The sequence below is a fragment of the Euprymna scolopes genome, chromosome 7 (assembly GCF_053919585.1).
Source record: "Euprymna scolopes isolate OS-2025 chromosome 7, ASM5391958v1, whole genome shotgun sequence".
NCBI lineage: Eukaryota > Metazoa > Mollusca > Cephalopoda > Sepiida > Sepiolidae > Euprymna > Euprymna scolopes.
The window spans coordinates 153,072,081-153,097,859 of record NC_136488.1 but is presented as its reverse complement, the minus strand read 5'-3'; the positions used below and the strand labels follow the sequence as shown (position 1 = coordinate 153,097,859).

Genomic DNA, 25,779 nt, shown 5'->3' with positions numbered 1-25,779 from the left:
TTCCTTTCAACAAATTAAATCAAAAACCATAAATAGAAAAAGTTAAAAAAAAAAGTCCCGGCAGTTAACACTATCTAAATACAGTACATGTACCTTTGGGCCTTCAGAACTTCTTAACCCAAGCTATGTCAATTCAATGAATTTACACATATCAATTCCAAGACACAGGCATGCACAAAAGACTATTTTCCCTTTAAGGAAAAAACTTGGAGTATACGCTGTTTAAGTAATTGAAAGAATATTCAACAATTGTATAAAAAAAAAAAATTAATTTTTAAACAAAAAAAAATCAATTTGGTATACATTTTTTTTTTTTTTTACTTAAGTCCAACTCACCGTTCACATGTTGACTTTTGTTTTCGGGCAAGTTTACAACTAATAAACGTCCCAACCTCCCTATGTTTAGAACGGCTTTTGGAATAGACACCCCTAACCTTGTCAGCATACCCGAAAGCCTATAAAAGTTGATGCTGAAGGGGAACGATAAGTTGGATGCAATGTAAAAATGTACCGAATCTAAAACAGAATGAAATTTGAATTTCCGTTCCATTTTTACAACAACCGTAAAACAATGAATACTCCGCAAGTTTCACCAAAACTAATAACCAGATATGATTACATATCATATGGAACATTTTCGCCAAGGACATTCACTTAACCCTTCCTAATTTTATATCAGAAAGAAACACCAAAACAAAACTATTTACATTGAAGTCGGAATTAACAAATATATTTTGTACAGTTATGTGTCATTTTATTTCATTACAAAACGGCCTCATATACGACCACATGTGTATTTTGGATTCTTCAGATTACCGTTCATCTTGAATGTTATTTTCACAACGTTTTAGTCTATGTAATCTCCAACCATCTTCAGGTGTACCTTTATTGAACCATGCGCAGTGGATAGAGTATTTAGTAAAATTCAGTTGTAAAAGTTACACCTCTAAGGGTTGAAGGTTCAATTCTCAGTGCGGGTGACTTTACTGCTGATTTCTACCCAGTCATGGCTAAGGGAAAAAGAGCATGGATTTAATAAAAGATTCCATTCCAAATTATGTGCAGATTCTATAAGTTCAGGTTGGAAGTTATATCGACCGAGACATTCGACAAATAACACTCAAGATGAGAATAGTAGTCCAAAAAAATCCAAACAATACGAATAATTCTCATCTAAAAAAAATGTTTAAATTATATATATATATATATATATATATATATATATATATACACACACATACACTTAGACGTTAACATTTTCCCATAAGTCTAAGTGAAATGGTTAGCAAATGCTATTAGAATTGAATGAAGACATCAGTAAGGATAATATTATTCTTCCTCCCACTGTCAACAAATATGCACATTCATCATAAAAATATTATCAAGGAAAAACAAAGGACACATACGTATCCATAATATCTACTGGGGAACTGAACTTTAAGACATCATTTTAGCAGTTTTGTACATATGCCATATGGGTTATCAGACCATAAAATAGTCTTTCCAAAAAAAAAAAAAAAAAAAAAAGTCTGAAATTGAATAAAATATATGAATATAATTATCTGGGTATTGAAGATATTTATATTTTTTGTTTATATAGAATGTTGAACTAATAAAAAAGTTAATTAAACGTAAAAGCATTCTTTTGTTTTTATTTTATATGGCAGAGAAATATAGCAATAATAATGACCTGGTATTTTCAGTACATATGAGTAGTGTTGTTTTTATTGAAGGCAGCTATAGTAAGTTTTTTTTTTTTTTTTTTTTTTTTTTTAAGGATTGCCACTTTTGTTCTTAATCACATGCTTTATTGTTGGGTGACTTGGATTTTATTTATGCTATAAAAACATTTTCTAGGTTATATACTGAAGCACAATATACTTATTATAAACAGTAAAAAAAAAAAAAAAAAAAAAAAAAAAACCCAACTTTTTTTTATTTATTTGCTGGAAGAAAGAATGGAGTTTCACAATCTTCCCAATCATTTCAGTGCAGAAGTAAAAATAATAGCTTTTCAAATAAAAGCTTAGTAACTGGTTAACATCTCCTTCCCAACCCGAAATGGATAACAAAACACCAGTAAACAAATTTTGAATAAATTTGTTATTCAAATATTTCAGTAGCGAAAACATGCTAGATCAATGTGAAGGAAAACTGCAACTAATGTTATTTGGTGACAATTTTCACATGAACAGTAAAAAAAAAAAAAAAAAATTGGTTTCAAACAAAGAATTTGTTTGTAAAGCATCTACAGAGTTGGTTTCCAGTTAAGAGTTTCTGTTTCATATATGATCTAACTAAAAAAAAATAATAATAGCAGGGTTTCCTTTAAATTCAAATCAAAAAATTAAAAATCAACCTAAAATACTTGTAGAAAATATATTATAGGTTTGTTTTGAAATTAATCATTCACAACGGTTTGTGTGTGTGTGTGTATAAATATATATATCTATGCTCCTATAAATTTTTATTTTGTGTATTGATATTCATATTAAAAACCTTTTTCTATTTATTTAAAGAGAAAATACAACTTATAGATGGGTCGTGGAATTGCATTCATCTGCAAAAGATCTAACTAATTTGCATATTCTTTTAAACATTCTTTATATTTGTGTAATATTTGCATAAAAAGGTTATAGTAAACACAAACCTCTTTTTATATATATTTATGCATACAGAAATATATTGGTTTAAAAAGATTTTGCCTACCAAACTTTTTTTTTTTTTTTTTTTTTTTTAAACTCAGTTCACCCCTTACAAAGCATATTGTCACTTGGACATAAGGGGCTACTATTTGGGGCCACGTCTAGGAAAGATTAACAAGACATTTGTTTATGTACATTTAAACTTCTGCATATCAGTACAGCCAGGGAAGCAGGCAGCAGGAAGGGAATTCCAAAGTCTAGCTGTTCGAGGGAAGAAACTATTAGAATAGAAAGTTTTCTAGTATTTAGGGACATCAACAGTGAAAGGGTGAGATCTTATTGCTAAGTGGATTTGTCGAGGATATGTATGTCGTGGGGGTACAAGTGAAACGAGTTCATCAGAACACATTCCATTAAAATATTTGTAAAACAGGCAAAGTGATACAACATTGCGGCGATGAGACAGGGGCTAGAGCTTAGTTGATAAAGTGGGACTGATTAGATTGATAACTCTCTTTTGAACTTTATCTAAGAGGGAGAGACTAATGGTAGATGCACCAACCCAGATGTGGCAACAATACTCCATGCATGGGCAAATGGTGGCCTTGTAGAAGTACAAGATACTCCCAGGCGTGAGTAGTCTTCTAGCTCGATAGAGGAAATCCACCTTCTTTGCAATGTCCTCTATGTTCCAGTTCATATTGCCCGCAAATGTTAGACAGAGGAGTTTAAAGGTAGAATTCTCAGGTAGGATGCTATTTAGCTCCTGTCAGTTTTTGGTCTACGGATATGAAACTTAATATATAGGGTATTCGAACCTCTGCAAAACTTTATATTTGGGTTTTAATCACAGAAAATCGGTGCAAAAGTGTGAAAATGAAAAAAAAAAAAAGAAAAGAAATTTGCTAGGTGATGGTCAAATGATAGCATTACGAATATGCATGCGTAACGTAATAGCTATTAATTCATGTTTTAATCTTTAGTCTTGCAGCAAACATGTCTTCATAGCTCAGGTATTAACGCCAAAAGAAAAAGTAAATCACAAGCTAAACGTTTTGGTTTTAATTCGTGTTGGTGGTGTACGAGTCATTTTTTTTTTTTGTAAACTTTTTTTTTTAATCATTACTGTATATTGGGTCGAATATAATAAATACAAAATCTGCATTAATCAAAATATATTTAAGCATATTTTACAACCGGGCAATGCCAGGCGGTTTGCTAATTACACACGCACACACAGTTGGCTGGTCCTAAAATATGCTTAAATATAATATTAACTCATGTAGTAGATTTCATATTTATTATTATAGAGTCAATTTTCTATTATATTTTACCTAATATATATATATACATATATATATATATATATATATTGGCGATTAATTTTTTTTTTTTTTTTTTTTTTTTTTTAAATGCCTTGGGTGCTATCAGAATCAAAGCTAAAATATTTACTTCTCCAGCCTTAGTTGTTACCAATTGAGCTATCATCAAAATGATAAGAAAATGTTAAAATTTAACCAACATATAAATGTATATTTGCAGATGCATACAGGAGCATTTAAAAATCAACTTATGCCTGCCAAATTAATTTTTTTCTTTTCAATTTTTACTCCATAGCAACTATTTTTACCAGCTAAAAACCAAATTGGATTTGCTCCACAGGTCCAAATTCCCCTATCACACGCATGCTAAAACATTTTCATTCTAATTGCTACACAATTGTGTACTATGTATAAATATGCTAATGTAGTTCAATGAAACCAATCATCCAATGAGAAATCAAAAAAAGAATTAATGAAAGTTCATTTTTCAAAGGAATATGCAAATTAGTTAACCATTATGAAGTCGCTCGCACATCCATGATTTAGTATATTAAGTTCATTTTAATAATTTTAAATAGAAAAGTAAGTTTTTAATATCAATATCAGTGATAAAAACTGACTACATATATATTAGTGATGAGGATACCAAAACTTTTCAAGATTCCAATACAATTACCGATTCTTTTGTTAATTCAAATTCTTAAAAGAATTCTAAATGTTTAGAGATTGAAGGTTTTAAAAAATATTCAAGTTACTATCCGTCACTACCCTGTAATGTTTACATTATTTTGCAAAACAAAAAAATACAGTTGGGAGGGGGTGGATCTTTCTGAATATTTTTAGAAATATTTTCCTTGTAATTGAAAATTCTGAGACAAGACTTGGTTTTCTTTTAAAACAAAGTCAAATTTCATTCGGTCGTCGGAAAAAGAAAGAAAAAAAAAAGAAAGGGAAAGAATGAAGAGAGGGAAAGAATGAAGAGAGGGAAAGAATAAAGAGAAGGAAAGAATAAAGAGAAGGAAAGAATAAAGAGAAGGAAAGAATAAAGAGAAGGAAAGAATAAAGAGAGGGAAAGAATAAAGAGAGGGAAAGAATGAAGAGAGGGAAAGAATAAAGAGAGGGAAAGAATAAAGAGAGGGAAAGAATAAAGAAAGGGAAAGAATAAAGAAAGGGAAAGAATAAAGAAAGGGAAAGAATAAAGAAAGGGAAAGAATAAAGAAAGGGAAAGAATAAAGAAAGGGAAAGAATAAAGAAAAAGAAAGGATAAAGAAAAAGAAAGGATAAAGAAAGGGAAAGAATAAAGAAAAAGAAAGAATAAAGAAAAAGAAAGGATAAAGAAAGGGAAAGAATAAAGAAAAAGAAAGGGAAAGAATAAAGAAAAAGAAAGGATAAGAAAAGAAAAACAAAAAAAAGAAAAGAAAAAGAAAAGAAAAAGAAAGAAAAAGAAAAGAAAAAGAAAGAAAAAGAAAAGAAAAAGAAAGAAAGAAAAAAGAAAAGAAAAAGAAAAAAAAAAGAAAAGAAAAAGAAAAGAAAAAAGAAAAGAAAAGAAAAAAGAAAGGAAAAAGAAAAGAAAAGAAAAGGAAAAGAAAGGAAAAGAAAGGAAAAGAAAAAGAAAGAAAAAGAAAAAGAAAGAAAAAGAAAGGAAAAGAAAGGAAAAGAAAAAGAAAGGAAAAGAAAGGAAAAGAAAGGAAAAGAAAAAGAAAGGAAAAGAAAAAGAAAGGAAAAGAAAGGAAAAGAAAAAGAAAGGAAAAGAAAGGAAAAGAAAAAGAAAGGAAAAGGAAAAGAAAGGAAAAGAAAGGAAAAGAAAAAGAAAGGAAAAGAAAAAGAAAGGAAAAGAAAAAGAAAGGAAAAGAAAAAGAAAGGAAAAGAAAAAGAAAGGAAAAGAAAAAGCAAGGAAAAGAAAAAGCAAGGAAAAGAAAAAGGAAAAGAAAAAGAAAGGAAAAGAAAAGAAAGGAAAAGAAAAAGGAAAAGAAAAGAAAGGAAAAGAAAAAGGAAAAGAAAAAGGAAAAGAAAAAGGAAAAGAAAGGAAAAGAAAAAGGAAAAAAAGGAAAAGAAAGAAAAACAAAGAAAAACAAAGAAAAAGAAAGAAAAAGAAAAAGGAAAAGAAAGAAAAAGAAAAAGAAAGAAAAAGAAAAAAGAAAAGAAAGAAAAAGAAAGGAAAAGGAAAAGAAAGGAAAAGAAAAAAGAAAAAGAACCTACGATTGGTTATGCAAAATAAGAAAACAGTAGGAACAAAAGAGTTAACAAAAACCATCCCATGTCAAGAACGAATTTCTATATAATGTTACTATTTAGAAAACCATTCTTAACATTGAGGGGTGGAGATTACCTTTCCTCTATGAAAGAAGATTTATATATTTTTTTCTTCTCCCAAATATCAAGAATTGGTTATTGGATTGATTTGCTTTACTGTAAAAATAGTTCAACCTCCTGCTTCACTGTCCTAAGCTGGGGTTTGAGTTGACCACCAACACCACATTTCTTCCATGGTGGTGGTGATGGGTCGATAACTTCACGGATGAAGTGACCTGATTGCCGTCAAAGGGCATGACCAAACCAACGAAGGTGTTTGGCAAAGATATTTTTTGGAGATGCTGATCTTGCAATGAGTGCTAATTGTACTGTTGACGATAAACTGTTGCCAGTGGACACAGATGATGCAATGTTGGCAGTGATGGTCGAATACCTCCAGTTTGCGTGGGCCACTTGCCTGCATGGGTCAACTCTCGCAGCCATAAAGGAGAATGGTGTAAACAAGAGCCTGGTAGATTCTGACTTTAGTGTTCACTCATTTCTTTTTGAGACCAGAAAAGCCGTACTCCCCATCCTATAAATCCGGCCCCTATCACAGTAGCCCTTTACGTTTCAGTTGTAATATGCCTTGTTTGGGCAGAAAAAAACAAATCATCCATAGCTGAGGAGGTGAAAGTCAACTGATACATTTTATAACAATATTAATCAAAAGTGTTATAATAGACATAACCATTGAGTTATATAATAACTATTATTACGTAAAAAAAGAAAACGTTGATACTAATCAAGATATAAACAAGTTTATATCTTTAGGCGAGTTAAAAGTCAATATAAAAAAAAAAAAAAAACTTTCTCAAAGAAGGACTGATAGACAGATGGTGCGCTCGCTATGTCTAGCAACACCAATGAGTTGTGAAACAACAAAACAGCTTTATATGGATTACTTTATCTTATGCATATACGCTCCCCTCTGGAGCGCAACTGTCAAGAAAATGATTTTCCATTTAGCTTACCGCAATACTTCCATAAAAGAATAGAGTCCTTTTGGTTACCAGTATCAAAAAATTTGTAAACAAATGAATCAATTCATTAAAAAAAAAAAAAAAAAAGGGGGGGGGTATAATGGTATACTTTAGCTGGTTCTTTGTTTTGGATAAGACATCTGACACCAGGAGTCACAATTGACAGACCCGAAATAGAAATTTTGATACTGGAATTTTACAATTAAAAAAAAACAAAACAAAACAAAAAAACAAACAAAAAAACTGACTTTTTTAAAAAAAAAAAAAGTTAATTATCTAACAGATCTTTTGACAGCGATTAAAATATAAAAAAAATGTAAAATTAGTTTGAAATAAATCAATCTGAAATGTCCAGGAAGCGCATGATGACTATGAAAGAAAATAGAATTAGAGAATAAAAGTAAAAAAAAGCACATGACTTTAAATAAACTTATGTAAGGCTATTATTTACGCATGAATAAAAAGATATATATATATATATATATATATATATATGTCACGCAGCATGAAATATGCACTTAAAATCTAGCTACTGTTGATGGTATACACACACTGTAATCTTTTACTGGTTTTCTTTGAAATACATTACATAACATCTCAGGTCCTACACAATGGTTGTTTAAAAGCTAAGTCTATCGTGATGATAAAATGCAACTTTTATAAAGTAATTGAAAGAAAAAAATTATATTCAAAATCTGAGGATTAAAAATAAATTTTAAAAATATAGGTAAATTTTGTAGATCAGACCCCCCCCCCCACCACTACCACCATGATATTCTATTTTTTTTTTTTTTTTTTTAACACCCTGAAAAACCTAGCGGATGATTTTTTAGAATTTAAACTGAGGGATTAGTTCCTCATACGAATTTATAGTAAAGTGATCCCTATTTTCAGGCTATTCAGACTTTTCATTACGTCAGTTAGCTAGAAATATTTTAGCACTAACCCCAAGTCCGAATGGCAAGGTCGTAAGATCACATGTAATCGCCTAAAAAAGTATTTATTTCCTATAGTAAAAAATAAATAAAGTTAACTGCCCCAAAACGCGAGAAGAGCTCTGGAATCGGGAATATTTTTGCGTTAAATTTATATGCGACATTGCCCCCCCCCCCCCCTTTTTTCTTTCCGATAACTTTTTCAACGTTCACACGTTATCGTTAAAAAAATATAGTAAAATCTATTTTTTAAGGGGGGGGGGCACCAAAATCGCATTAATCATCGTAATCGCAAAACAAAACAATTATATAATTACTTACAAAAGCAAATATTCAAATAAACTTCCGTATCGCAGTCTTTCAATCACTGTTGGTAAACGTCCACATGCGTTTTTAATGGCAGATGACAACACGAATGAATCACAGGAAAAAATACGCTCAGGAGGTTTTATACGTAACAATAACAACATCGTACAGGCGGAAGTATTACGTTAATGACGCAAACTGTTGGGATTGCCAAACAACGCACGGCTTAACTGAGCAAGTACTTCAGTGCAACAATGCAACATCCTGTCCGTACATCGTGGAAGAAGCAGAAGTAAAAAAACTACGAGTTAGTTTAACCTCACACACCCTCATGACGGTCGAGGATAACGATATAAATAAACACTAGCAGAGTCAAAAAAAAAAGTCATAGGAGTGGATCATTTTTTTTTTCAAGGAAAAAAATAGCCGACACAAAGGAAACGGATTTAAAAGGTTGAATCCAAATTTGGATTTAAGTTATCCATAAAGGAAAAGGTTGAGAAATCAGGGTGTGAGTGGAGGGATAAAAAGTAAAGTATACTATACTTAGAAATTTATTTATATATATATATATATATATATATATATATATATATATATATATATATATATATATAGAGAGAGAGAGAGAGAGAGAGAGATCACAACGAGAGAGAGAGAGAGATCACAACGAGAGAGAGAGAGAGAGATCACAAAGAGAGAGAGATCACAACGAGAGAGAGAGAGAGAGATCACAACGAAAGAGAGAGAGAGAGATCACAACGAGAGAGAGAGAGAGAGAGAGAGATCACAACGAGAGAGAGAGAGAGAGAGATCACAACGAGAGAGAGAGAGAGAGAGATCACAACGAGAGAGAGAGAGAGATCACAACGAGAGAGAGAGAGAGATCACAACGAGAGAGAGAGAGAGATCACAACGAGAGAGAGAGAGAGATCACGAGAGAGAGAGAGAGAGAGATCACGAGAGAGAGAGATCACGAGAGAGAGAGATCACGAAAGAGAGAGATCACGAGAGATCACGAAAGAGAGAGATCACGAGAGATCACGAAAGAGAGAGATCACGAGATAGAGAGATCACGAGAGAGATCACAACGAGAGAGAGAGAGATCACAACGAGAGAGAGAGAGATCACAACGAGAGAGAGAGAGATCACAACGAGAGAGAGAGGGATCACAACGAGAGAGAGAGACAGACGGGGGATCACAACAAGAGAGAGAGAGAGACAGACGGAGGATCACAACAAGAGAGAGAGAGAGACAGACGGAGGATCACAACAAGAGAGAGAGAGAGAGACAGACGGGGGATCACAACGAGAGAGAGAGAGAGACAGACGGGGGATCACAACGAGAGAGAGAGAGAGACAGACGGGTGATCACAACGAGAGAGAGAGAGACAGACGGGGGATCACAACGAGAGAGAGAGAGAGAGAGAGACAGACGGGGGATCACAACAAGAGAGAGAGACAGACTGGGGATCACAACGAGAGAGAGAGAGAGACTGGGGATCACAACGAGAGAGAGAGAGAGAGACTGGGGATCACAACGAGAGAGAGAGAGAGAGACAGACGGGGATCACAACGAGAGAGAGAGAGAGAGACAGACGGGGGATCACAACGAGAGAGAGAGAGAGAGACAGACGGGGGATCACAACGAGAGAGAGAGAGAGAGACAGACGGGGGATCACAACGAGAGAGAGAGAGAGAGACAGACGGGGGATCACAACGAGAGAGAGAGAGAGAGAGACAGACGGGGGATCACAACGAGAGACAGAGAGAGAGAGAGAGAGACGGGGGATCACAACGAGAGACAGAGAGAGAGAGAGAGAGACAGACGGGGGATCACAACGAGAGAGAGAGAGAGAGAGAGACAGACGGGGGATCACAACGAGAGAGAGAGAGAGAGAGAGACAGACGGGGGATCACAACGAGAGAGAGAGAGAGAGACAGACGGGGGATCACAACGAGAGAGAGAGAGAGAGAGAGAGAGAGAGAGACAGACGGGGGATCACAACGAGAGAGAGAGAGAGACACGGGGGATCACAACGAGAGAGAGAGAGAGAGAGAGACGGGGGATCACAACGAGAGAGAGAGAGAGACAGACGGGGGATCACAACGAGAGAGAGAGAGAGACAGACGGGGGATCACAACGAGAGAGAGAGAGAGACAGACGGGGGATCACAACGAGAGAGAGAGAGAGAGACAGACGGGGGATCACAACGAGAGAGAGAGAGAGACAGACGGGGGATCACAACGAGAGAGAGAGAGAGACAGACGGGGGATCACAACGAGAGAGAGAGAGAGAGAGAGAGAGACAGACGGGGGATCACAACGAGAGAGAGAGAGAGAGACAGACGGGGGATCACAACGAGAGAGAGAGAGAGAGAGAGAGACAGACGGGGATCACAATGAGAGAGAGAGAGAGACAGACGGGGGATCACAACGAGAGAGAGAGAGAGAGAGAGAGAGACAGACGGGGGATCACAACGAGAGAGAGAGAGAGACAGACGGGGGATCACAACGAGAGAGAGAGAGAGACAGACGAGGGATCACAACGAGAGAGAGAGAGAGACAGACGGGGGATCACAACGAGAGAGAGAGAGAGAGAGAGAGAGAGAGACAGACGGGGGATCACAACGAGAGAGAGAGAGAGAGAGAGAGACAGATGGGGGATCACAACGAGAGAGAGAGAGAGAGACAGACGGGGGATCATAACGAGAGAGAGAGACAGACGGGGGATCACAACGAGAGAGAGAGAGAGAGAGAGACAGACGGGGGATCACAACAAGAGAGAGAGAGAGAGACAGACGGGGGATCACAACGAGAGAGAGAGAGACAGACGGGGGATCACAACGAGAGAGAGAGAGAGAGACGGACGGGGGATCACAACAAGTGAAACGAGGGATCACAAGAAGTGAAACGAGGGATCACAAGAAGTGAAACGAGGGATCACAAGAAGTGAAACGAGGGATCACAAGAAGTGAAACGAGGGATCACAAGAAGTGAAATGAGGGATCACAAGAAGTGAAATGAGGGATCACAAGAAGTGAAACAAGGGATCACAAGAAGTGAGACGAGGGATTACAACACGAGAGAGACGGGGGATCACAACAGGAGAAAAGACGTGATAGTCACATCCTCTCTCGTTTCATTTTTTTGTTTTCCCATGATGTTGGGGAAATAAAGCTCCCCTGAAAAAGGGGGAATTCTCAAATGAATAGCAATTGTCTGATATGAAGTGTTTCCGACATTGATCAAAGCTAATCACGTTTCTTGAGGTCGCGGCCAGAAAGGCAGGCTCTGATTAGTTTCGCTATTATACGAAAGACGAACAAACATGCGGAAAGACGCAATTGAAGGAATTTTATAAAAGTTGATCAAAATAAATCTAGAGACGACATCCATTTGCAAATCCTAGATATACAATCTAGGGAGTATATAAAAAGTTCTAAAATATAGTCACGTTTTCGATATTTGTCATCCGAAGGCTTGAGCTCCAAAATGATACCGATCTGGCAAAAATTGGTCGCCTGTGTGGAAAGTTTTTGCAAGACATACAAACACACACTCTAACACACATTTTGCCTTTTTTATATATATATATATATATATATATATATAGATTTTTCATTTTAATGTGCCAACACTTATCAAGGTCAACATCCACTAAAGCAGGGGTTTTCAAACTGGAGTCTGCAAGGATAAGCTAGGGGGTCCATAGGTTATCTCATCACATAAAATTCAAAGTATAAATTTTCAATGCCTGAATATTTATTTTTACTTATTAATGTTCCTAAATGAAAAAAAAAACTTGTATTATCACCCATTACATGCCAGCGTTATTCATAAAAATTTTTTTTTACACATCCAAGAGCTTGATGTTTAAATTTTACTTTTTTTTCAGAGTGCAAATATTACCCCGTGGCTAAATTTTTGAAATGGAAGCCTCATGATGAAATCAACTCAGAATCTACTACAGAGATGGAAGAGATTGTTTTAATTTGTTTTTCTGAACATGATGTAGAGTACACCCAATTTGGATTAATTGAAAGTGTGTCTAATGCTAACAGACCAGGGTTTACTTTATCCTAAGCGGTTGTTGAATGAAGCTCTAAAACTAGCTAAATTACATTTAACAACCCGGCATCTTAAATTTGCCACAAAAGCCAAAAATATTTTTGAAAGAAAAAGGTACACATATTTAAATCAAACAAAAACTTTTGCAATGTCAATAACATCAAATCATAAAATTAAGAGCATTACATTTCTAAATTTTTGAGATGATTAGTTATTCGTATTATTAGAATTCTTCGGACTACTGTTCTCATCTTGAATGTGATTTTCACGTTTCGGTCGAGGTAACCTCTGACCTTGTTGAACCTGCAAGATCCTGTGGTGCAATAGTTAAAGTACTTAAAAAAAAAAAAAAAAAAAATCAATTGTAAAAGTGATATTTTTCTGAAAGTTGATGGTTAAATTCTCAGTGTGGGCGACTGAAGAATACAATTGCTAATTACTTAGGACCTCTATCCAGTCATGGCTGGGGGAATGAGGGCATTCTACCCTCATGAAGTAAGTAAAGGGTTCCGTCCGAAATTCCGTCCAAATTCCTGAGTTCGATGGAAACATTCCAGAGTAAGACAAGATATACCTGAAGAAGGTCTGCAGTTATATTGACCGAAACATTGTGAAAATGACACTCAAGATGAGAACAGTAGTTCGAAGAATCTAAATAATACAAATATTAAAAGCATTTTATTTAGTGACACATAGAGAAGCACATGCGAAAAAGGCCCAAAATATTGCTGAAGAAGTTATTTTGCCCTGTGCAACAGACATGTGTGAAGCAATTTGGGATGAAAAATGTACTGCAAAATAGAAAGTCAGATAAACACAATTGCGCCAAGAATAGAAAATATGTCAGAAGATATAACATCTCGGTTGATTGACAGAGTAAAAACAAGCTTTTTTTTTTTTGCATTACAACTTGATAAAAGCACAGATATTACTAGACGGTCTCAACTTATAGTGTATGTACGATATTGTTGGGAAAATCAACTTATAGTGTATGTACGATATTGTTTTGAAAATCAACTTATAGTGTATGTATGATATTGTTGGGAAAATCAACTTCTAGTGTATGTACGATATTGTTGGGAAAATCAACTTATAGTGTATGTATGATATTGTTGGGAAAATCAACTTATAGTGTATGTATGATATTGTTGGGAAAATCAACTTATAGTGTATGTATGATATTGTTGGGAAAATCAACTTATAGTGTATGTATGATATTGTTGGGAAAATCAACTTATAGTGTATGTATGATATTGTTGGGAAAATCAACTTATAGTGTATGTATGATATTGTTGGGAAAATCAACTTATAGTGTATGTATGATATTGTTGGGAAAATCAACTTATAGTGTATGTATGATATTGTTTTGAAAATCAACTTATAGTGTATGTATGATATTGTTGGGAAAATCAACTTCTAGTGTATGTACGATATTGTTGGGAAAATCAACTTATAGTGTATGTATGATATTGTTGGGAAAATCAACTTATAGTGTATGTACGATATTGTTGGGAAAATCAACTTATAGTGTATGTACGATATTGTTGGGAAAATCAACTTATAGTGTATGTACGATATTGTTGGGAAAATCAACTTATAGTGTATGTATGATATTGTTGGGAAAATCAACTTATAGTGCATGTATGATATTGTTGGGAAAATCAACTTATAGTGTATGTACGATATTGTTGGGAAAATCAACTTATAGTGTATGTACGATATTGTTGGGAAAATCAACTTATAGTGTATGTACGATATTGTTGGGAAAATCAACTTATAGTGCATGTATGATATTGTTGGGAAAATCAACTTATAGTGTATGTATGATATTGTTGGGAAAATCAACTTATAGTGTATGTATGATATTGTTGGGAAAATCAACTTATAGTGTATGTATGATATTGTTGGGAAAATCAACTTATAGTGTATGTACGATATTGTTGGGAAAATCAACTTATAGTGCATGTATGATATTGTTGGGAAAATCAACTTATAGTGCATGTATGATATTGTTGGGAAAATCAACTTATAGTGTATGTACGATATTGTTGGGAAAATCAACTTATAGTGTATGTACGATATTGTTGGGAAAATCAACTTATAGTGCATGTATGATATTGTTGGGAAAATCAACTTATAGTGTATGTATGATATTGTTGGGAAAATCAACTTATAGTGTATGTATGATATTGTTGGGAAAATGAAATGCTTGAAGATTTTCTATTTACGATTCTATGCCCACTAGAATAACTGGCCAATAAGTTTTTAAAGTATTAGACTTTAGTTTTTTTTCAGTCTTCTTACAGTGCCAGTGTATTGCTATATGTACAGATGGAGCGGCTTTAATGAGTGTTATGGGGCATATTAAAAAAGTAGTAGCTAATATTACTGCAACACATTGCATCAAGAGGCCCTGGCTGCCCCCAAAATGAATGCTTCTTTGCCTGATCTGGTTAAAGTGGTAAACTTCATTAAAACTGTGAAGTGGTTTGTTTGCAATACTGCATGATGAGATGAGGGCTGAACATTCAAGTCATTCATTCCAGTTTCATACTGAGGTAAGATGGCTATCACGAGGTAAAATAATTCAGCGTTTATTTGAACTTAGAAGAACTGTCAATGTTTCTGTGTGATTATAATGCCGAACTAGCTTGGATAATTGTAATTGCCGATAAAATTTGGCTTCATAAATTTGCTTTACTGGCAAATATATTCAGCAAGCTTAAATGAATTTAAAAGAAATTTAAATATTTAATCATGACAAAATTGCAGCGTATAAGAAAAAAAATTAAACATGTGGATTCGGCGAAATTATCACTTCCAATGAAGGTCATTCTGACGTATAAAAATGTTACAAAGAGAAAGAAAAGCAACAAAAAAATGAGAAGAGAAAAGACTTGCTGGATAGAAATAAACAAACACTTTTACTAGAAAAAGAAAAAAAAAGAAACTTAGAGCCCCCCCAAAAATAGTTTACGAACTGTCTGCTGCTAAGATTTTGCTCTCAGCTACAAGGAGAGTCCTTTGTGTGGTAACAATTATGAAAGAAAGGGTTGGGAAGGCTTTTTTTTTTTTTTTACTACTTACTGCTGTGATATCAGATTTCAACCAACTTGCGCTTTTTTATAGAAGATCGTAATACTTTTAGAAAAAAGTCAAAGAGTTTGCTCCCTTTGTTTGCAATTTAAATTTACATTTTGTAAGGTCATCTTTTTTAAAATAAAAGTCCTCGAGAATATTTGTTGAAATATTTGCAGACAAAGAACTTATCTGAAATAATGTTCTAAGAGTGTTCTTTTATAGCGAGGAATTTATTCTCATTTTCCTGAAAAAAATTAACAGCTTTGTAGAATAACATTCTTAGAACAGTCAAGAAGTTCAGTTAAAAAAAAAGAAAAAAAAAAAGAAAAAAACTTCCTCGTTACTTCATTGAGTTCAGTCAGAATAGAAATAGTCTTTTCTTTTGACTTAGAAAAACTGCAGCTTGAGACGTATCCATTTTCTTCAGGCCTTAGAAAATATCTACTCATAGTGATAGACACTTTTTACTTCAATCTTTCCTAGTGAGAATATTTCCCACGTGCCTTCACTCCTTTTTTTTATTATTTGTTTTTAATATAAGGGTGTTTAACCACCTAGGTATGAGCCGAAATCATATATGATATATCATTTCTTATATATATATATATATATATATATATATTTCATTTTTATAAAAATATAATTATAATATATTAATGTTTGATTTGTTTAAAGCTGGTATTTTTCTGGCATGTTTAACTGCCAAGTTCTTGACAGATTTCTTGCAATAAATAGATTTCTCTCAACAGAATACGAATTTGTCAGGTAACTTAGATGCAATTACTTAAACACTATAAGATTTGCTAGGTAACTTAGAGGAGTTCACTTCATCTTAATATCCTGTTTAGACCGAGAGACGATAGCACATCAACACATTTCAAATGACCATTCCGAACTCCTAACTTCAGCTTGAATTTTATTACAAAATGTGAGAACACGATCAATCAACAGGCAGAAATTAGTCACATGACCAACTGATGTAGCAGTGAAGCAAACTCGAGAAAGGAAAAGGGGGGGGGGAGGAAAAAGAAAACCAAAAGAAAAAGAAATATATAAAAAAATTTCTACAGATAAAAAGTAATAAGTAAACTTTAGACAAGTTTCCTACAGTGGATGAACATCTCAGCAATAATGGTTCAGTTAATGTTGATTTAAACAAATGTAGATGTTAAAAAAAACAAACATTTAATATCACTTGAACATTTTGGCAAATATTTCTTGCAAGATGTTCCTTATATAATATTGAAAATTTTGACTCGATCAGAAATCCGTTTAATGTTGATTTAGACAATAGCATGCTCACCAGAAAAGAACCGGAAGAACTGGCCAAAATTTCAAGTGACAAAACTTTACAAATCAGTTTTATGCGACAACAACTTTGGAAATTTTGGTTCACTGTAGCTTTTAAGTATCCCTTATCTTGAAATGCAGTTAAAATTTTGTTTCCATTTGCAATATTTATGCAAAGCTAGATTTTTGGCATTTTACAAATTTGAAAACATACAGATTCAGACTGGCTTCAGAAAGTGACATATATATGCTTATCAGCAAGATCATGAAGAATTTATAGTTTGTGCAAAGCAAGCCCAGCCTTTTCACAGAGTATTCAAAAAGCCCAGCCTTTTCACAGAGTACTCAAAAAGCCCAGCCTTTTCACGGAGTACTCAAAAAGCTCAGCCTTTTCATGGAGTACTCAAAAAGCCCAACCTTTTCGTGGAGTACTCAAAAAGCCCAGCCTTTTCGTGGAGTACTCAAAAAACCCAGCCTTTTCGTTGAGTACTCAAAAAGCCCATCCTTTTCGTTGAGTACTCAAAAAAACCCAACCTTTTCGGTGAGTACTCAAAAAAGCCCAGCCTTTTCGTTGCGTACTCAAAAAAGCCCAGCCTTTTCGTTGCGTACTCAAAAAAGCCCAGCCTTTTCGTTGAGTACTCAAAAAAGCCCAGCCTTTTCGTTGAGTACTCAAAAAAGCCCAACCTTTTCGTTGAGTACTCAAAAAAGCCCAGCCTTTCCGTTGAGTACTCAAAAAAGCCCAGCCTTTCCGTTGAGTACTCAAAAAAGCCCAGCCTTTCCGTTGAGTACTCAAAAAGCCCAGCCTTTCCGTTGAGTACCCAAAAAAGCCCAGCCTTTTCGTTGAGTACTCAAAAAAGCCCAGCCTTTTCGTTGAGTACTCAAAAAAGCCCAGCCTTTTCGTTGAGTATTCGAAATCCTGTGTAAATAAAACTATTTGTAAAGTACTATTACTGTTTTGAGTTGCACAAAAATTAATTTTTTTTTTAATAAAAAAAATTTAATTTTGTTGCATTTTGCATCAACAGAGTATTAATTTATTTGAATATATATATATCTTGAAAATAAGCTTAAAACTAGTTTTATTGTGTTAATGAAAAAAAAAAAAAAATTATGTATAAATTTTGTAAGCATTTATAGAGGAAAACCTGAAATATAAAGATATTCGCAAGTCCAAAAGTTTGAAAATCCCTGCACTAGAGGACAAATTTTAATAAGATAAATTGAAAATTGACTATTAGGAGAGGATCGAAAATCTTCACATACAATCCACTTAAAATCAACAACTGATCTAGAAAACATCATTTTTTGTCAGAAACATCAATGATAGAATTTAACTGGAGAATTACCCAGAAGTCAACTTTCTATTCTCTATCAGTATGGATAGTCATTGGCTCTCATAAAACCCATTCACCTTTTAATAATTTTTTTTTCAGTGTTTGGTGACCATATACAGACTTTGTCAGACATGCTAAAACCTGATTAATAGACATGTCAGTTTAATCGCCAACAGTTTGACGATTAAGGAGATAGTACCAGTAGCTAGTAAGAAAGTGAACTGAAATGAATCCAAGTATTATAATCCCATTTATATAGAAGGACTTTGGAAGAGAATCTAGTTATTATATTCCTTTCAATAAAACTTCTTATTTATATGGAGGCACTCTCAGAAGAGAATCTAGTGAATAGAATCGCATTCATATCGAGGTATTTTTACAAGAGAATCTAGCTATTATAATTCCATTTATATGGGGGTACTTTTTAAGAGAATTTAGCAATTATAGTTCCATTTATATGAATGTACTTACTTTCAAATAGTATCTAGCTATTATATTCATAGCAAAAAACTTAAACCCTATTTATATGACAGTACTCTCTGAAGAGAATCTAGCTATTATAATTCCATTTATATGGAGGTACCTTCTGAAGAGAATCTAGTTATAATTCCATTAAAAAAAAACAAAAAACTTTGATATGGGTTCGCTTAATTTAATTAACAATCTCATTTTGATAAAAGACCAAAATCAAAAATCCAAGAACATCAATTAAATTTTGGTAAGATAGCTCATATCACATGAAGACAAAAGAAGGTGCATAGGAAAGTGCATAATCCTTTTCACATGGACTTGTAACTAACACCATTCCTAATTCCTGTTTGATTTCTTTATCAATTACCTTTTATCTAATTTACATAATGTATCCATATTTACCTTAAATACATATATAAATCAGACAGCAAAATTCACTTTATGTTGGTAATATTAACTTGTCACCCGGGGGGAAAAAAATCTCCTGTTCCCATTCCCAAACTAAGCATGTTGTGACGCGGTTCGTACCACATGACTTCTGGTCACTTGGAGATACAAAAGGTGCGGAACCCAGAAGTGTATATTCCTTTGATATGAACTTGTAACTTACACTTATTATTTGTAAATATGCTTTGTTCTTAATTTATTACTTAATAAAGTAGTTGTCAACATTTTCTGTCTTATAGTTCTTTTTTTGTGGGATAGAACGAATTCTCTTAAATATTTCAAATATCCCAAAATACGTCATGTGAATTCATTTTTTTTTCATCATTATTGCCAAATTTATCCAGTTTATTAAAATGATTTACATTAGAACTATTTTTTAACCTCATTAGGTAATTTGCTACAAAAGCAGGAATGGGAGTAGGCAATGGCAAAAAAAAAAGTTGATATCGAGATGAATTTCTCAACCTGTAAGACCATGGCCCATTATGTGTGAGTGTGTTGGGAGAGAAGGCAGTACAAAAAACAATCAAAAAACTGTTTCCTAAACAATTCCAATCGGTTTCTACAAAGTGTACATGAGAAAGGAAGGAGATAGAAAGTCATTCTTTGTCATATTCCAAAAATCATATATAATGATCAAATATATATATTTTTTTTTAAATATAGAAAATCATTTTTTTTACGGTTTTAATAAAAAAATCGTAACCATTACAAAGCTGATTTTGATCTCAGTAATTTTGATTAAGTTGTCTCCCTTTATTAAATATGGTGGATCAAGATACATTATTGCTTACTCATAAACTTGATTTCCTTGAATAAAAAACAAAAAATCTACTTTAATTTACATGATTTTTGGAACATGAAATTTTGTTTCCATGATGTGTATGTACACTATAAAGATTTCTTTATTTTTGTGCTTTTTAATTAGGTTATGAAAGAAAAAGACAAAAACGTCAAACTCTTAAAAGCCAATTTTTGTTTTAAATAAAAAAATTATACAAAGCGAGTTAAAATTAACTGTACAATGAAAACACTTTTAGATTAAAAAAAATCTATTGATGCTTCTAGATGAGGGATGCTCAAATACCGACTGTCTGGTTACTTCCGACTCACCACCCAGCATATCCTGAAATTCTGTTTTGTGACAGCATATTGTCTCAACTTTTTTTGTGTGTGCTTTTATGAATCAGAATAAAATAAAAGGAGTTTTAACATATTCATCGTACTTACTCTGGAGGGTAACGTCGTTAAAGATTTTTCCTTTTGTAGCTGGGATTCTGCAGCTAATCGTCTTTGTTTCTCCAAGAAGCGATTTTGCATTACTTGTACTGGAGATGGGCGTACTAAGGCGGGCAGTACAATCTTTTTAAACTAAAAAAAAAAAAAAAAATTTTTTTTTACAAATACAGCTAGATATGACAAACAATATTTTTAAAAATATATGGGCAGGTTCTGCAACAATGAGACTTATAAATTAAGAGATATATATAAATCAAAGTCCTTATGCTCCCTGAATTCCTAAGATTTTTTTTTTTATAAAACTCCAGAATGGTTCTAACAAATTATATAACAAGTAAAATCTTTACCCTTATGACGTAAGGATTTTTATTTTCTAATTTCAATTCTTTTTAATCCAAGAAAAAAAAAAAAAAAAATCTCCAACTGTGTCATCTTTTCCAAGGAACAAATCTGTCTGAGTTGTCTGATGAATTTCCACCATTCAACAAAACACGTGTAAGACAAATTATATTACTAATAAAATAACATGAGTGTGATACAAATGTTTACTTCTTACATATATGCTATGAAAGTGTAAATTCGTTTTTATTGAACTTAATTGTGATAATTTGGAAAAAACTTTTATTGAACATGTACATTAAAAGTATGTATTTCTCTATAATCAAACGTGTGTGTGTATACATAACAAAAGTGTCTAATTATTAAAAGGATTAAGAAAAAATATTTACCTATCAGCAAAGGGTTGAGAATACATCCTTTATAATTTAATTAATTTATTTTTTTTGGCACTTCATTATTTATCGCTACCACTTATTTTCACCTTTTTTTTTCTATGTAGAATTATCTTTCATGCCATTAGAGAATTCTTTTCTTTTTTTTTTCAACTATTTTAGATTTAAGAATTGGAGGGAATCAGTTTCCTTTATAAATTTACTTGCAGGGCTACCCCGCGTTGCTTGAAGGCATATAAAAAAACAATAAAAATGAAACTACATGTCCCCCCAACTCAAATATTTAAGAGGGGAGGAAATCAGTTTTATATAATTTAACATAAACTGATCACTCATTTTATGACAATTATCAGATTTTTTTGACAGACCTCGAAGATGTATTTTACGATTGCTTTAAATGTTCTCGCTTTTGGGTTTTTAGCTAGAAATAGATACGCAGATGAATGCCATTTGATTATATATAGAGGTGTACAATTAAAGCAAACTTTGTTCATGGAAAATGACAGAGCAATGTCAGTTGGTATAAATTCTGTCAAAACATTAATTTCAATCGGAGAAATTTAGATGCAGTCAACACTTAAGTAGTTGATATAACTTTCTAAGCAAAATAAGCGATACCAATCTATCTATACTTCTATAAATTCGTTTTTCTTTTGTGTGTATTGATATTCATATTAAAAACCCTCTTTTCTATTTATTTAAAAAGAAAATACAATTTTCTTATATATGGGTTGTGGAAATGCATTCACGAGCAAAAGATCTAGCTAATTTGCATATTTTAAACATTCATTTTAATTAATTCCCTATTAGTTTTTTCGGTTTTCTTATGGGATGATCATCTAGAGTTAACTATTACGTGTAATTATATTCATGCAGATATTCTACATGATCTATACTTTCATAATATTTGCATAAAATCTTTACAGTAAACAAAAAATTGTTTCAATATATATTTATGTATGCATATATATTTTTCTTTAATCTATTAGTCTATCTATCTATATATCTATAAAATTGAACGTGTCTATGTGTGTGTACATTTCCCTACGCAATAACTGTCAATTTATAGTCTACAGACTTGAAATTTGATATACAGGGTACTGAGATTTGGGAAAATCTATGTGATCGGTTTTCGGCCAGAAATATGGCTGTTAAGGGGTGAAAGTCCAACGATTTTACCTTTGAGAACTCTACCAAACTCCTCCGACAATTTTGGGTCTAAACACTTGAAATTTTAGATACAGGTTCCTTGGACATGGATCTAACTTAATAACTTGATTTGAGCCCAAAACAAATGTTAAGGGGGCATAATAGGAGTCAAATTTAAAAAATTAACCACTTAAAAAAAAAATTTATATTTTGTCCAACATACACCTCCAAACACCCGGGCAACGCCGGGCTGAAATGCTAGTATGTATATAAATCTTGCACAATAATCATTTTTTCATTTACCTCTAATGGCTTAGCTTGGTATATAATAAACAAAAAAAGCAAAACAAAAATGTGATGTTCAACCAAATGCTCTTTTTATCAAGTAAAGTATCATCGTAAAATCTGAAGAGTTGTGGTTAAACAAGATACGCAAGACTGATCATGCATTTAATCAAAAGTTTTGTTGAATCTAGTTTGAAAATCAGTTTCAATACAGTTTTGATCTTTTTCAACCACTACTTAACCAATTGGTATACAAAGTTAAATTGGATCTTTGGGAGAGGGGTGTATGACCCGATGGATGCCATTGCAGACTATAGAACCAAGTATGCTGTGGCATGTGTCAGTCTCCATAGAACGCCTTCTTTCAACTCAACCTCCCATTCGCTTCATGGTTCCTTTCATGCATCTCATTTGCATAGACGGCGAGAGTCTGCGTTACTCATGCACGATCGTCAAGCGCAAAAGTAACTGAGTCGCCATTTTTTTTTTCTTGTCAAGCAACCGAACCCTACAAAAAAAAAAAAAAAAAAAAAAAAAAAGCACACGCTATACAGGTAAGTTACCATTTTTCTTACAAGACGGACTAATAACCTCAGCTTACAGATTTGCTTATTAGCTCCGTTATCAGTGATAGTAGACTGATTGAAGAGACAATGGTTTGGACAGTCCATATGTTGCCTGTCTTAAATCTGGATGAAGGACAACATTGACCATGGACTATTCCTTTTCTGTCAAAAACAACTAGTGACCAGTTGAAAAACTGGCCAAACACTGAGGCCTGGGCATGAGAAGGATCTCAGGACTAAAAATTAATAGCAACCATTGTTGGAAGAGGAAATGTCTTAACATGGCCATACAAAATACAATGAACTGCTCAGACTAGATGCAGTAGTCATTAGAAATGAGCCAGTTCCACCGATCTAAGATGATAATTGTATTAGAATAATTTTCTTTAAAAGTGGATTAGTTCAGTTCTTTTACTGCAGAAATTGTACATGATTAATTGAACACAAGTCACTATTTTTTACTCAAAGATGGCAATGGGGATTATTGAGAGTTCAAAATTTTATCCAATGATTTTAGTGCATACTTAAACACAAGAGATTTGATAACATTGTATGTAGTAAGATGCTGGAATCTGTGATAAACAGAAGTGCTCAACCACCTCAGCAAAAATAACCTGCTCAGTGACATGCAACATGCTTTCCATTCTGCAAGATTTACAGCTGATGTACTGTTATATCACACATGATTACTGAATCTCGACAGGAGCTTCATTTCTAGAGCAATAGCTCTTAACATATCAAAAGCTTTTGATAGAGTATGGCATCATGGTGTACTTCACAAGATTATGGAATAGCTGGAAATGTCCTCTCTATTAAATTCTTTCTCTCCAATAGGTTTATAAGTGTGGGTGTTGATGGGCAGAAATCAAAAACTCATAATATTAATACCGGCATCATGGCCTCAACTCTCTGATTTTCATCAATGATCTCCCAAATCACATTACAGCATTCGTAGACATTTATGCAAATGATACCACAATCTATAGCAACACTTCAAAGGCCAGCAATGATCAAGATCTTTCTGATTCTTTCTTCAGATCTTGAGAACATGGTGCTATTAGGAAAAGGTGTGGTTAATTTTAATGCGTTGAAAACCAAGCTTCTCTCCTTTCATCATAATCGCTCTGACCCCCATCATGCCCCAATTGAAATGAATGGCTCTCGTCTTAAGGAAGCTCTATGCCTTGACAAGCTTCTGGGACTACCCTTCACTCCTAATCTGAAATGGAACACATACATCAATTCTGTTGCCGAGATTGCTGGAAAAATAATTATATCACTTTACCACTCCAGTAGGCATCTCACTGTTGATGCAATCTTCTATCTGTATAAGAGTCAGGTACGCTCTAAAATGGACTATTGCTGTCACATCTGGGTAGGAGCTGCTTGGCACACCCTATTCTGCCTTGATAGAGTTCCAAACCGGCTTCAAAACCTAGGTGATGCCTTTTTCTCTTCCCTGCAACCTCTTTCTCATATACAAGATGTTGCAAGCCTATCCCTACATTTTCGTTTTTTTCATGGCAAGTGCTTAACTGAAGTCCAATCTTTGGTTTCCCTCTTGCCATACTTTCACAAAAAACACCCAACTAGCTACAACCATATATCTGTGCTTAGATCTAAACACAGATTCCATGAACAAAAGGTTCTTTCCCAGAACTGCCTGCCCATCGAACACTGTTCTGCTGGCCTGCTTCCTGGTTGAATACAACATGATAGCCTTCAAATCCATTGTAAACAAGTTCTTGTTGAGCTGCCACCATAAATAATCAAACTACCCAATTTACACCATTAACAACTACTACACTACCACCATACATTATCCTCGAGTGGCCTTCAGACTTTGATAAGTGGTGATTCCCAAGTAAAATAAACAACAAAAAAGCACAGTTTGTAATGGCATCCATACAAAAAAAGAATGAGTGATTTTCTTGTCAACTATTTTCTATGGTTACTCCAAGTTAAAAAAAAAGAAAAAAAAAAAAAAAAAGAAATGGAGCAATTTCAAAATACAATTATATAAAAATGTAAAAATTAAAACTTACTCTGTCGTTAACTAGCCGGGATGCTGCTCCAGGATGAGCTACACGTTTTTTACCTTCTTCTGGAGGGGATGGTGGTGATTCTATAACTTCCTTTTTCTGTAAAGAAGACATTAAGAAAACGTTTGATATGATATTTCTTACAAACAACAAAATATTATTTAATTGAAAAGTATTTGGTAATTTTTTTAATGTTATTCTTAGTAATGTCTATAGTAAGGATTGAATCTTTAATACAAAAAGACTTATGCAAATACCGAGCCATGAGAGACGTCATGGTAAGGAAAAGAAGACTATAGAAAAAAGGAGAGAACACATTCAAGATGATCACATTAGTGACGTGGACAATGTTTGAGAAAACAATCACGTGGGTGATGTCACCGCTGTAACATGAACTCACGTGTGGTGGGAGAATGAGGAAATAAATGACATCCATTCTGTGTATTTTGTGACTGAGGCTACACTGTGTTGGATAGCGTTACATTTAGAAATGATTGTTTTACTAATTATGCTATGTGTCCAATTTTAGTAGGATCGTAAACCTAATCTAGATGTATAGTATTGTGTAGGTAAATTTGTTATTCGGCATA

At 33.6% G+C, this 25,779-nt stretch overlaps 1 protein-coding gene across 2 annotated transcripts in view; it reads right to left on the bottom strand.

The window, feature by feature from the left end:
- Nucleotides 1–25,779, bottom strand: part of LOC145280192 (uncharacterized) — a 145,878-nt gene that overhangs the window by 17,386 nt on the left and 102,713 nt on the right. For both annotated transcript variants that reach the window (XM_080131956.1, XM_080131957.1), the window contains exons 3-4: nucleotides 25,193–25,288; nucleotides 20,408–20,548 (exon numbers count right to left, since the gene is read on the bottom strand). In XM_080131956.1, the coding sequence (XP_079988082.1) occupies nucleotides 20,408–20,548; nucleotides 25,193–25,288 (237 nt within the window). The remainder of the gene's footprint in view (nucleotides 1–20,407; nucleotides 20,549–25,192; nucleotides 25,289–25,779) is intronic.